We start from the raw sequence: 13,977 nt of genomic DNA, 5'->3' as shown, positions 1-13,977 counted from the left end.
TAAACTAGCCAGCATGCAATCATTGTATTATTTATTGTCCAAATTGTACTTAACTGCCTAATTCTGATTCTTCTGTCTTAGTGTACTCTTTTATCATTTCTGATTTTTAAGTTTTGTTTCTGTTCCACTTAAAATCAGAAATATAGTGTGATCTCAAATAATATATTGCATAATAATAGAGTGCATACAGTATATGAATGTATTACTCTCACTAAATGATGTTTACATAATTTTCCAAACATGCTGTAGGTTTAAAATCTTTTCTAAAGCAAATTTATCATATTAATCCTATGTGCTGCCAATGTGGGCATTTATAAAGCAAATTTCAAAAGTGACTTTTTTCTGTGTATTTCCTTCTTCTGTGTATTGTTAGGCAAGTATCTATAGTATTATTAGAGATCATTTTATATTTCTATTGTGCTGTATACTAATGTGTTCAGGCGGTTTATTGTCCGATACAACTCCTCATTTTTGCTCTTCCTATCTTTTTTACCTATTTCGAGCTCATCGTGACGGATTCCTGATTGTACGATAGGTGGCGGTATACACATCTACTTGTCATCCACAAGAACCCACAGAACAAGAAGAAACTGCGCAATGGTCAGGTCGCCCTCTGCTGTTTGCGATTAAAATCGCTGGTGATGCACTGATCACGTCGCACAATTAGATTCGTTTGAATTATTCTAAATGATTAATTGACAGTATATGATATAAACATTGCGAGTGTGTCCTCGTAACGGGTTGCGTAGCTCAGAACACTCACGTGAAATGGCGCATGGATGTTGTACTTTTAACAGCATTTTATGTATTCACATTTGTACAGTGTAGCACAATATGTTGCTATTACGTTTTACTGTATTCGTAAATGGTATTGCTTGAATGGAAAAATAACTTAAAGCAAAACTTTAAAGCATTAAGTGATTTAAATCCATTATTCAAACGACGAATCGAAATGTTTAAAAACAACCAGCAGGTGGCCCAACTCTTCCTCTTCCAGTGCAGTTCCGGTTCAGATTGTTTGCAAAATGGCTGCAACACCAGCTTCAAATCCGTCTCAGCTCCTTCCACTCGGTATGAATTATTTTTCAAATAGATATAATCATTTAGTCACAACGTATAGGTGACCGTGACTTCACCAGAGATGTTTATATTCTGGTCTGACACACTTTTGCCGTTTCATAAGCTGGGCTGAGACAAAGACTCTGAGGACCATGCTGATTTCTGATGTCTCTGTCCTGTGTTCTTGAGCGATTAATAAAAAGAAAGTTAGCCTTATAGGAGCAGTGGAAATAATGTTGCTTCTCTCGTTTTAGCTAACCCTCCTTTCGTTGTCCAAGTCGAACTCGCATTTCTTCACGTTTTAGATTTTTTTTTTTTAATGAAACTTGGTGACTTTTGCGACAGTAAAGATACGAAGGTGTGAAAATGGCGATGAGAAAATCTGTTGGTTTACGCTGTTGGTTACAGACAACACCTGTTGGTTTACGCTTAAGGTGACATTCGTCATCTTATTCGTTTGCCTGGTTATTGCAGACAGCTGAACGCTTGTAAATGTTGCGGGTAAACGTATTCAAGTCACGATACCACCAAAAGGCACAAGTCTCTTGTTATGCTCAGGTATGCTCATACCTACTCATACTCATAGCATTTTGGTAAGATTGTAATGGTAATAACAGCAGCAGTAACAGTTTATGTAAACTTAAATGTAGTCAGTAACATAGGGTGGCGAGGCAGGTAGCAGTATCTGGAAGGTGAGCATCTGGTCTGAGGCGGGAGGCAGGAGATCCCTAGTGGTCAATAGTTGTCACTGTCGCATGAGTTTGAACCCCATAAACAGTCTATGGTAGGATTGGAAGGGTTCATTCTGATACTGCAGTGGCATTTTGTATTAAATGTGGAGAAACTGCTCTAGTTGTGTCAAGCTATTTAAATTGTGTTTTTTGGAAACAACCGAAAGTTTGTATGTTTTGCTGTGGATGTTGAATAAGTTAAATGCAACTGTATTAGATGCAAATACAGTAAAAAGTAACAAGAATGTCTTATCTAAACAATACTACACTCCCTTAAGGAGAGCTTTGAAACTTTTTTTTAAAACTGTGACAGTACTTTAGTATTAATCTTATTTGTTGTAATGTGTCATTTGATGAGTGTAAAAATCCTTCCTGCCTAGATAATGAAGAAATTTACACATCCAAGTGTCACTCATATGTTTACATATGTTACTACATGTACTCTTCTGTTAATTTTTTTTTTTTCAGAGCTGGTGGACAAATGTATTGGCTCCCGAATTCATATTGTTATGAAAAACGATAAAGAAATTGTGGGTACCTTACTGGGTTTTGATGACTTTGTCAGTATCCTTTCAGAACTTTTCATTTTTTGCACTTGCACTTCTGTCTTCTGTTTGCAGTAGCCATGTAAACGCATAAATCTACACATAGCAGATTTTTTACTGTTTCTTCCTTTACTCATGAAATCAGACATGGTGCTTGAGGATGTAACAGAATTGTAAGTATTCTGTCATCATTAACAGTCACAATTGGACTGAAACTGCTAAGACATAAGCTGCTGATGATAAATAAACATAAAACAGTATAAAAAAAAACAGTAAACAGAGTAGTGTGAGAGAGAGACTTTAATATTTTATATAGCTTTCTTGACCATGAGATCTCTACATTGAGACCAAGGGACTGGTATAAAAAAAAAAATCCTGAATGCACTACACTAGTCAGCCCACATTTTGTGTCCAATCTTAACTATTGTCTTTTAACAGTGAAATTACACCAGAGGGCAGAAGAATAACCAAGCTGGATCAGATTCTACTAAACGGAAACAACATAACCATGGTGAGAGAACCATTTGATTGGAGAGCATTACAATTACAATATTAATTCGCAGCAAACAACCAATAGCAAAAGCAAAATTGCAAAAGAACTGGAACAATTGACTGTGTACCTGTTTGTGCATTTGTTTTGAATTATTGTCGGATCTTTGTGTTCACACAGTCTGTGTCCTCTCTTTAATCTAGTTAATCCCAGGAGGAGAAGGACCAGAAGTATGAAACGATTTGGGTGTACATCCTGGATTTTTCTTTTATATTCATAACTGCCTTTGTGTTTGTCTTATTCTGTTTTTCTTGTTTTGTAAAAGTTGTCTCTTAATTTTTACATTATTGATCGCTCTGAATACTTAAAACCCTGTCAGCAGTATTGAAACATGACTGCTCTAACATTTTGTTGTAATTAAATATGAAAAAAAAACTTTCATGATTGCATGATTATAATTGGACTTTTTACTCACTGTTTAAAACCTGTATTTGATTTATAGGGGTAAAATTTAGGATGATTTGGGAAGTAAGAAGGGGCTGTGAGTATTTTGGCAGAATTGTGAAAGAAATGCTGTGATAAAGATATATTTGATAAAGAACTGTGGAGTGATATATTTGCATGGGGTGCAAAATATATGTTTGAGTGTCTATGATGGCTCGCAGACTGTGTTTTTGGATGGTAGATGGTCCAAAAAGTACTACTTGCAAGACAAGGTCAATGATCTCAAAATGGAGTTCCACAACTGTTACCCATCCTTCCTGAACAACCTAGAGTAAATTGGCAAGGATTCATGGGTGGAAAAACACTTCTACCAGCTGTAGAAACTTCAGCATCAGCAAAACCTGCAAAAAGTACCAACCCGCCCACAGAGTTAAATCAGTTTCATTTGGATTTTTTTACAGTTTGTTTTACACAATACACCAGATTCATTATATGCACTGCAAGATTTACTGTGACATTACAAGCAAATACACTCACTGAGCAATTAATTAAGACCCTTACTTATTAATGAAATCAACATGTTGCAGCAATGCAGGGCATAAAATCAGTGTTAACATTAACCTTTGATATATAATCTTAAGAGTTTGAGCATGATGGGCTCTAGCAGCAGAAAACCATGTGTTTCACTTGACCAAACTGGAAACTGAATTCTGATTTCTAACTGAAGCACACTGACAGTGGGGACAATAGTTTAAAGATCCAACCTGTCTTATACCCAGGCAGGTGGAGGTGATGTAATGCTTTGGGGGATTTGTTTGGCTTATTTGGTCAGTTAGTACCAATCAATCGTCGCTTATACTGTAGATTGAGGAGAGCAACAAAAAATCAGCTCTCTTGATTTAGAAGAATTTAGAAAGAAACAATCAAGAGCACAGAGACTGCTTTTTGCCTTTAACAGTGGATAGATTTCAAATAAATTTAACTAAATGTAAAAGAAACCTAGAGTATTTTACTGTGCCCATCATTCATGTTGGTAAATTCTAATAATTCCATTATTTCAGTTTAATGGACTATATTGTGTAGTTTCATGACATATTGTCCCATTAAAGTCCTTTTCCATTACAGTAACATACAGTAACATTACAAAATGTGAACAAAATCAGGGGTGGTGAGGCATTGTGCATATAATTAACAAATGTCAATGAGCGCTTACATTTGATATGAGCTGTAACAGAAACATGCAAACGCTTGAAAGCATCTTAGCAACAAAATAAAAATACAAAAAACACCAAATCGCTCATTTTTATTGTACTGCATCAAGGATGATTTATTTATTTAGTACCAAGTAAAACAAGTGGAGACACAATGTAGCTATTCTGGTTAAAATGAAGATCAAATCTGTAAGCCTATTGCTGAAAACTGAAAAAAAAACAATCAACAAAAAAGCTTGATTTCTCTCTATGTCTCAGTACATGGAGGGCTTCTCTTCTCCTTTTGGATTGGTCACTTTCTCCAGGTTCTTACTGATGATGTCATATAGCTCCGCCTACAAATAGTATAATATACATTGAGGATAATTAACAAATTATTCTCAAAAAAAAGTTGCTAGGATATAAAAATGCTTAATGTAGAATGTACTCATTGACGTACTTTATTGATAAAAAAAAGAAAAAAATAAGCTATTTTACCATGCAATGAATATGTAAAATATGAGATGAAATGAAGTGGCTAGTTAATTATTACACTGTTACCTTGATTTAAGTAAGTATTATCGCTAATCATAGGTATTAAGTGAATTTACTCACATAGAATCCGCGGATATCTAGCACAATCACTCTGATTTCTGAGTAAGTAGCTTCATCCTTCTCATGAACTAGTGCACGGTAATCCATCTGCAGTAAAATACATGGCATGAAAGAGCAGAAAAAAAGCAGCACAGAACATGAAAAAAAGAAGCATTTAGTCAGCCACTGATTGTGCAAGTTCTCCTACTTAGAAAGATGAGAGAGGTCTGTAATTTTCATCATAGGTACACTTCAACTATGAGGAATCCAGGAAATCACATTGTAGGATTTTTAACCCTTGTATTATGTTTCGGGTCAATTTGACCCATTTCAATTTTTGTGTTTGTGACCAAAATGCAGGTTATCATAACTTTTTTTCCATGAACTGCTGTGTAAAATCTGGACACTTTGATGTGTCGTGGAGTTTCTGCACAGAGTTTGTATACAAAGATGATGTTGTGGGTCATTTTGACCCAGAAACAAACTAGCTGTTCAAATTAAAAAATAAACATGTCTCTAAGATAAGAGCTGGGATAGTGATGAAGAGGAAAAGATTTCAGAGATGAAGGATCCTTCAGAGCAGAGGTCAATGCTATTGATGATCCAGATTGTCAATTTTCCCACTATGAGGATGATTCAGAGGACGAGTCTGCCGGTGTCCTTTCATCCGATGAAAACCAAGAAACGCAACAATCGTCATCCACAGAGGGGACATGGACATCTAAAGATGGTAAAATAAAATGGTCAACATCACCACACCAAAGGCAAGGCAGATTGTCATCTTCTAATGTCATCAAAATGACTTGATGATATTGAGTTGATTATACTGAATCAGCATTTCAGCTCTTCATATCCCCACCCATAGAGAAGATAATCCTCGACACGACCAACTTGGAGGGGAGGCGTGTCTTTCAAAAAAAATGGAAGCCACTGGATCCAACTTGACTTGCATGCTTACATTGGAATTCAGGGTTACAGGTCAAAGGGTGAAGCAACTGCAAGTTTATGGAATGAAGAGAATGAAAGGCCAATCTTCCGAGCAACAATGTCTTTGAAGACATTTCACATGATCTCTCCTGTGATCCGATTTGTAGATCCGAGCTGGTCAACACGAGAGAGACAAACTTGCAGCGATCCAAGATGTTTGGGATAATCCTGCCTTTATTGTATAATCCTGGCCCCCATGTTACTGTCGATGAGCGCCTTATTCCATTCAGAGGACGCTCTTCTTTCCGACTTTATATGCCAAACAAGCCTGCGAAATATGGCATCTAAATATGGGCAGCCTGTGATGCAAAATCCAGTTTTGTGTGGAACATGCAAGAATGCCACCTGGAGGAGCACCTGAGAAGAATGAGGGAATGCGTGTGGTATTGGAGATGACTGAAGGGCTGCAAAGCCATAACATCACATGTGACAACTTCTGTACATCCTACCGTCTTGGAGATGAACTTCAGGAGATAAAGCTGAGTATCTTGGGAACAGTCAGAAAAAATGGATACAGGTGCAAAGAAGCGCAAAAGATGCCATGTCTGCCCCTTCCGAGATGACAGTAAAACAAGTACCTGTTGTGTGAGGTGCAAGAAGTACATCTGCAGAAAGCACACAGTCACATTCTGTCCATCATGTGGGGAACACAGAAAATGTCGAACATTGAAAACCAGAGAAAATGGGGCAAGTTAAATGAGAAAAAAAGTGTTTGTGAAAAGGGGAAAAAAATTAATCAGGCGTTCTGTAATATAGTGTTGGAATTGTATATCTCGTCGAAATGTTTGTATAATCTAAAATAAAGTTCTTATTGGTTTAACTTCATTTTTACTGTTTTAAGTGGATTTACACAATAAGGGTAAAAATGACCCACAACATAATAAATTTATTTTTTTCTCACCATAATACAAGGGTTAAAGAATGTATTTGTATTTGTAATTATGAAGAAAAATAAGTTTTTGGTCACCCACAAACAAGCAAGATTTCTGGCTCTGACAGACCTGTAACAACGTCATTAAGAAGCTCTTCTGACCTCCACTCATCAGTTTGCCAGAGAGCATATGGATAATCCAGAAGAGGATTGGGAGAATATCATGTGGTCAGACGAAACCAAAATATAACTTTTTGGTAAAAACTCAACTCGTCATGTTTGGAGGAAGAAGAATGCTGAGTTGCATCCCAAAAATACCATACCTACTGTGAAGCATGGGGGTAGAAACATCATGCTTTGGGGCTGCAAAGGGGACAGGACAAATTTAAGCCAAAACCTCCATCAGTGAGAGCATTGAAGATGGAGCGTGGCTGGGTCTTCCAGCATGACAATGATCCCAAACACACCGCTCGGGCAACAAAGGAGTGGCTCTGTAAAAAGCATTTCAAGGTCCTAGAGTGGCCTAGCCAGTCTCCAAACCTCAACCCCATAGAAAATTTGTGGAGAGAGTTGAAAGTCAAAATAACAGCTACAGTGTGTGCAAACCTGGTGAAGACTTACAAGAAACGTTTGACCTCTGTCACCGCCAACAAAGGTTATGTTACAAAGTACTGAGTTGGACTTTTGTTATTGACCAAATACTTGTTCCACCATAATTTACAAATAAATTCTTTAACTTGCACAATCAGTTGCTGACTAAATACTTTTTTCCCCCACTGTATGTTGATGCATGAGGTTCATTTTGATAGATAACCGTATATATCTTACTGTCAGCAGCATTATTAAACTGTGAGTAAGTACATTTAATATTTGTTAAGATTAAGTTCTTAAGTTCCCTCACCACATGAGTCTCTTTAGAGGCTTTAGCTACTGCATCGCCTCGCTCTGAGAAATACCTACAGGAAAAATCACCAAGAACACAGGAGCATATACATATATCCTGAAGGTAAAACATAAAGTCTTCTAAAATATTATTTTAACAAAAGTAGAAAAGTTAAATATACTATTCACTTTCCATTGCTCTTTGTGTGGGTCTCTGAGCTAATTTAGTATTTTCTGATATCAATGGTTTACCTCATTAATATTTTCTCATTTGCTGGTGCATGTTATCAGGGATGTGAACTGACAAGATAAAGGTTATACCTCGAATTCAGTAACAAAAACAATGCGTTTACTGAAAGATGGGTTGGAAAATGGCCAAGTAAAAATCAATGGCAACAGTTTTTTATATGTAAAACCCCACACATGCATTCTGAGCGTTGCTGTAAGGATCCTACAGCAACAGCCAAGTTAGCTTGAACAGCCGCTGTGATTCGTTTTTTAGATGACTAGTTTTCATTTCGTTAATAAAGAGAAGGAGTTATTAGACATGATATAAGGGCTGTACTTGTTTATGTTGGTTTGGAAGCCCTCCACTTTAGTCTTCACAGCAGCAATTCTCTCAAGGATTTTCTCCTAAAAGAAGTCACAGTTACACATCATAGTCAAAATACAAGGTCAAATATAAAGGCACCCTAGCTTTAGTAACCATGCAACTACTGGGCTGGAAAAAATAAACTTATTTCTTTTCAGTCTGGATTTGTCTTTTTCTGTAACACTCTGTCCTGTATATATCCGATTGCAATGGTAACACTGAATGGTAAGAGACAAAGAGCCTATGTGTTGTATAAATATAACATTTAAATAACATTTATTTATGTACATCTGGTCACATAAACAATACATGTATTAGATATAAATGAAGCAAAATTAAATTTATGCCCATGTTTATTTTCTCATCTTTTTTCAAACTGCTGACAAGGCAGGCAATGTCATTGGACAGCTGAACACACTTGGAGGAGAACAACAAGTGTCAGTTCTCAGTTTTTTGACATCAGCTAACAGACGCCCACAATCATGCAAAGATAAAGTATCAATTTGTGTCAATGTGTAAATAGGCTTTAAGAGATTTGTAGGTTTTAGAAATACCTGGACAGCGACTCCAAAATCATTTCCATCTTCTATTTTGGGAATTAGATGTGAAATCCAGCAGGCGACCTGTACAAATGAAAAAACAGTACTCGCTAGCATTAGTAAACATGAAATATGTTTAGGCCTATATACACACATTTTTACAACTCACCTGTCCCCATACCCATTTTTAACGTCTCTATTTTATAAAGCAGACATTTCTTGTATCTAGGAAAACAGCACATGCACAGCCAACTCAACAAAGGAGATAATGCTTTGGCCCAATATCACAATTATAATGAATTATTAGGAAAACATACTTTCAAAATTTCTGCTACTACACTCATAGATTCTCTTTTCATTGCCACTGATGGAAAGAAACACTGTGTAGTCATTTTCATTGATCTCTCTGAAGCTTCTGATTCAGTTGATTATTCCCTACTTTTAAAGAGCCTACAAAAAATGCTTACAGGCAAAAACATTGCTTCCTGTAACAAAACAAAATGTGTTTCCCAATATACATCTCTTGCTGAGCATCAAGAAACACTTTAAAGCACTTACTGGCCATATGCCATAGTAAATCACAACATTGAAAATAACACATCTTATCAGATTCAGTCCAGTAACTGGATCACCCTTTAGGTACCAAGAGTTTTTACTGAACTGGGAAATCTGTTTTAGCTACAATCAGTTCACTCGCTGGTGTCACACGAACATGTTTTTGCTTTTTAACTATATTTTTTTACTATTTTTTTATGACTGATCTGATTTGTTTTATTATTATATGAATTCCTCTTTTTCATATCAGCTCAGCTACACTGGAGAGTCGCCCCCGCCCCCCTCCCCAAAAATTTCATGAAAAGTTTTTCACAGGCATTCCTGCAGGGGCATATTTTTGGCCAAATGTAATTAAATGGAAAATGTAAATACACCACATGAACATCCAAGTTTGAATATAGTACCACTATTAAAATAAGGGGTCCATCTGCAGCTTCTATTCAGATTATGCACTACTTACTGTAATGATGGTCTCCTTCAAGCTGGTAATTTCTGGCTTAACAATATCTAGCAACTTAGTGATTTTCTCATTTCCTTTGATGAACCCACATTTAGGAGCTTTGTAGAACAAAAAGAAAGAAATGTTTAAGTTAAAACAAATATAAATGAATTAAGAATAAAATAATTAACAATGAATCAAGTTAAAATAAAACAAAAAATAAATTCAACTTTAAATATATGTGGGAGATTGCTTAAAGTGGTGAGATTTACGTTTCTTCTTCTCTTCTTCATTTTTATCTGTCTCCATTACCTGTTGAATAAAACATCAGTTATTGCATGTTCTAAATGCTTTGTGCCATTTAAATTTTCTTTCCTGACTGTGTGCTGACCTCATCCTCTGGTGGGGGAGGGTCTGGGATAGGAATGTCCAGTGGGGCATGCAGTGAAGAAAGGTCAGAAACAGTGAATTCATCTGCCTAAACAGGGAAGAAACCATGACAAAAGAATTAGATTAATAACAGTAGTATATATTTCACTGTCTTATGCTACACTCTCTCAAAAGCCCTTAAATAGTAAAGATGAAATTATCCGAAACTCAGTGTATTTCACTGGCTTATACTATAAAATTACCTGAAATATCACAGGTCTGCGTATGACCAAATCTCTTTCCTTCATATGCCTTCATATGTGGGACAAGATGACTTATTATTATTTCCATCTTTTACCATTTTAAACGACATATAAGGAAAAGGGCCAATGCAAAAGTTATGGCAACCTGTTTGTCAGTATTTAGTAACAAATAATCTCTAGCAAGTATCACAACTTGTAAATGCTTTTTGTAGTCTTGCAGACTCTGAGAAACTTTTGCCCATTCTGTGTTGCAAAAAATCACTTTTAAAGATATCTTTGCTCACTGTGGCCAAAGAGTGATTTTCACTTCATTTTTTCAAAATGCATCAGGCTTGTGTCAATGTTTATTTGAAAACTTCTGGCACTGAATTTTGTGGTAGGGATGCAGGAAAGGTGTTCTTTTGATAATCCGTATAAGATAATATATATATATATTTTTTAGATAATCTTTACAATAGTGCACTACCACTACAGAATTAACCTCATCAGTCCAACAGGAACTTTAATTTGCTTTTCTTGCAATCCTACAAGGAATTATTTTCTTGGCCTTTCAGACCTTCTCTTGACCGTAATTGTTTCTATTAACTGCTATTTCTTAATTTGTTAAACTAACTGAAAAAGCAGCTACCTGAAAACGTTTTGCTAAAGTCTTGCCTTGCTTAGTGGTCATTAATTGTTTACATTTTTAGAGGGCAGGCAGCTGCTTAGAGGAGCTCATGGCTGCAAACTGAACAAGCTAATTAAGCTCTGAGACCTTGATAAAAGTTATCTGATAGCTTAAATCCCTTGGGTGCCACACATAAAAAACATAATACAGCTAGCTTAAAATGTTGGAAAAATGTTTAATCTTTAACTTAACTTTTTTTTTTCATTTTAAAACTATTTACAGTAACAGACATTTTGACCTGCTTAATGTATACACGACGGTTGCCTCTCATTTTCACTCTCGTTCATACAGTTCTGTCAGAAACAATGCACTATACACAGTGCCCTCTAAAATGTTTTGGACAACAAAATAACCAATTATATGTAATCAAATACAAAAACAAATAAAATTAAAGGTCTGTCAATGTTGAAATTACAACACTTCATTAGTGCAGGCATTAGGCATTACACCACTTTATTAGTGCAGAATGTCCCCCTCTTTTTAGGGCACTATAATGTTTTGGATACGTGGCTTCACATGTGTTTATGATTCTAAGGTATGTCCTAGGAAGGAAGTCCTAGTCTTCTCTATTCTTCTCCTTCTGCTGTTGTTACTGGCTCCATTAGTTGTATGCTACTTAATTCTGCCACCTAGTGGACTGGCTAAGGATTACTGCATATTACTACAGCTTCTAAACCAGAGGTCTTCAAATCTGGAATCGTGTTTCCAGTCCTGGACTCTGCATAGGTGTGACTCTATGTGGTCAATCAATTATTTTTCTTTAATTTCCAGATTTGATTTCTTTTAAACAGATTTAAAGTCTGTAGTTGTCATTGTTCATCATGAAGACAAGAGCTGTGCCAATGAAAGACAAAGAATAAAACCTTGTAAACATAATCTTGCCCATGGCAATTTTTTTTTTCATTCTGTTGGTACTCTCTCTGTTGGTACTCAGTCAGTGAACTGCATTATTTACCTTAAGCAGATTGTCCAGCTGGGAAATCTTAAGAGGAATATGGTTAGAGAAAAGGCCCTCAGCCTACAGAAAAAAATCAGACACAACTCAAACAAACTGCAATTTACAGGAACTTGCATATAACATATTATTAAATAAAATTAAAAAATACAATAATACAAATTCAAAAGTCAATGTAAATGTTTAAAGTATGTAGAAATATATTTAATGAAACAAAAATCTTAAAATCTATTTTAAAATAGGTTCTAGTCATTTTTTTTTATTTTTACAATTGTTATAATAGTGTACCTGTTGATACAGTGCCTTGCGGAAGTTGTCAACCTGGACAGAAAAAGTGCAAGAATTCTCTGTAAGTGATGCTCAGAGTTACTATTTATGCTTTTTGTGTTTGAAACTTGTTTACTTTACTATGTATTGATTTCCATATTGAATCTTTGTTACAGGATAACTCTTTTACAAATTCTATTAAAATAATGTAAATGTTACTTACTTATGTAATCTTACTGAACGTAAGTAGAAATGCATCGTTTGTTGTATCTAATAATATTAATCTGCAATATATGTGGTACTGGGCAGTCTGTTTGTAAATTACTCATTAATGTGATTATGTCCAAATTCTTTAAAAAAATCTCGTACGGACATGTGATAAAACAAAAGGAGCTAGCTAGTTTAAGTTAGTTAGCTAGTTAACGCTGTTATAAATGAAAGTGAAACCGACTATCAACAATTTGCAAGTCATTGTGGAGAGACAAGCAAAATATTGCTTCATTGTAAGTAATTCTACTTTATGTTCTTTGTTTTCCACATATATCATTTCTCTTCTTACCAAATTGACAATTGTTTCAACGAACTAAATATGTCAGATTCAACAATTCACTGATCATTAAATCAACTCAAATGCATTCGTATATCCAGGTCCAATGAGATTCAGTTTAAGTAAGTGAATCAGTTGCTAACTAACGTTAATCTCTACAAACTAAAGAAGCCTGGTATACATAAACACGCCATCAAGAGCAAACCGCTACAGTGTATACATTTAGCAATAGTATTACATTTTCACAGACGCTGAACAGTAAAATAAACATTACGCGGGATACAAGTCGTTCGATTCATTTGAAGCCAAGAATCATTTTCTAGGAACCGATTCGTTTACGAGTCACACTTTGCTAGTTGTTCGCACTCTGACTAGCCGGTGTCGAGTACATTCTAAACTAATTAAATAAACTCTTACTTATCTCGATGGTTACATACTGTCCATTTTATGTAACAGTGCACTAAGCCGTGGGGTAGCCAGTTTCTAATCATACACAAGTCGGCGTTCACTTAGCTAGCTAGCTAAACAGGCTTCGAATGTGTTAACGTTAACCTACAAATAAAAGTGCCCTTACCTTCACTCCGTTCTCTTCGCTTATCTTGAATTTTGACATTTTGCGCTGTTTTCGCTGATATTTTAACCGGTATCACTGGATAAATTTGTCAGGTAAAGTCCAGTAGCAGCTGCAAGTTAAACACTTTCTCGTCAGTATGTGAGAAACACTTTCGTTTTCATCAAGACCTGAATAAGCGATTCCTTCCCCATGTAAATCTGGGGAGAAGGAAATAGTGTTTTAAGGTAGTCTCGATTACGTGTGTTACATAATGTAATGCATTTTTATGTGTAACATTTAATATTTGGTTTCAATCAAGTTGCTTACAATGAAATGTTTAATTCGAAAATGTTTCATACACTTATTTTAGCAATGCTAAATCTAAACCTATGTTTAGACACAGTCGACCTTAAAATTAGGGGAGGGATATCGAAACTA

The 13,977-nt window shown here is 35.7% G+C and overlaps 2 protein-coding genes across 2 annotated transcripts; one reads left to right on the top strand and one right to left on the bottom strand.

Annotated features, from left to right (window-relative positions):
• The first annotated feature begins 972 nt into the window (after positions 1-972).
• Positions 973-3,475, top strand: lsm5 (LSM5 homolog, U6 small nuclear RNA and mRNA degradation associated). The gene is made up of 5 exons (XM_072666842.1): positions 973-1,071; positions 2,259-2,354; positions 2,481-2,508; positions 2,774-2,846; positions 3,029-3,475. Exons 1-5 carry the CDS (start codon positions 1,026-1,028, stop codon positions 3,059-3,061), a joined length of 276 nt encoding a protein of 91 aa, XP_072522943.1. The 5' UTR covers positions 973-1,025; the 3' UTR covers positions 3,062-3,475.
• A 1,094-nt stretch (positions 3,476-4,569) lies between these two features.
• Positions 4,570-13,735, bottom strand: psme2 (proteasome activator subunit 2). The gene is made up of 11 exons (XM_072666841.1): positions 13,561-13,735; positions 12,461-12,493; positions 12,173-12,235; positions 10,310-10,396; positions 10,191-10,230; positions 9,940-10,037; positions 8,940-9,008; positions 8,359-8,426; positions 7,813-7,867; positions 5,075-5,161; positions 4,570-4,815 (listed from the first exon to the last, which is right to left on the bottom strand). The coding sequence occupies exons 1-11, from the start codon at positions 13,597-13,599 to the stop codon at positions 4,735-4,737; spliced, it is 720 nt and encodes a 239-aa protein (XP_072522942.1). The 5' UTR covers positions 13,600-13,735; the 3' UTR covers positions 4,570-4,734.
• Positions 13,736-13,977: the final 242 nt, after the last annotated feature.

This window comes from Salminus brasiliensis, chromosome 22 (genome assembly GCF_030463535.1).
Source record: "Salminus brasiliensis chromosome 22, fSalBra1.hap2, whole genome shotgun sequence".
Lineage (NCBI taxonomy): Eukaryota > Metazoa > Chordata > Actinopteri > Characiformes > Bryconidae > Salminus > Salminus brasiliensis.
Note: the sequence above shows the minus strand (reverse complement) of the source record. Positions and strands in the feature narration are given on the sequence as shown.

Coding starts and splice junctions, on each gene's coding strand:
- lsm5 (XM_072666842.1), top strand. CDS start 1,026: ATGGCTGCAACACCAGCTTCAAATCCGTCTCAGCTCCTTCCACTCG. Junction 2,355..2,480: donor GGGTTTTGATGACTTTGTCA/GTATCCTTTCAG, acceptor TCATGAAATCAG/ACATGGTGCTTGAGGATGTA. Junction 2,847..3,028: donor ACGGAAACAACATAACCATG/GTGAGAGAACCA, acceptor TCTTTAATCTAG/TTAATCCCAGGAGGAGAAGG.
- psme2 (XM_072666841.1), bottom strand. CDS start 13,599: ATGTCAAAATTCAAGATAAGCGAAGAGAACGGAGTGAAG. Junction 12,494..13,560: donor GCGAAGAGAACGGAGTGAAG/GTAAGGGCACTT, acceptor TTTTCTGTCCAG/GTTGACAACTTCCGCAAGGC. Junction 4,816..5,074: donor TAGATATCCGCGGATTCTAT/GTGAGTAAATTC, acceptor TACTATTTGTAG/GCGGAGCTATATGACATCAT.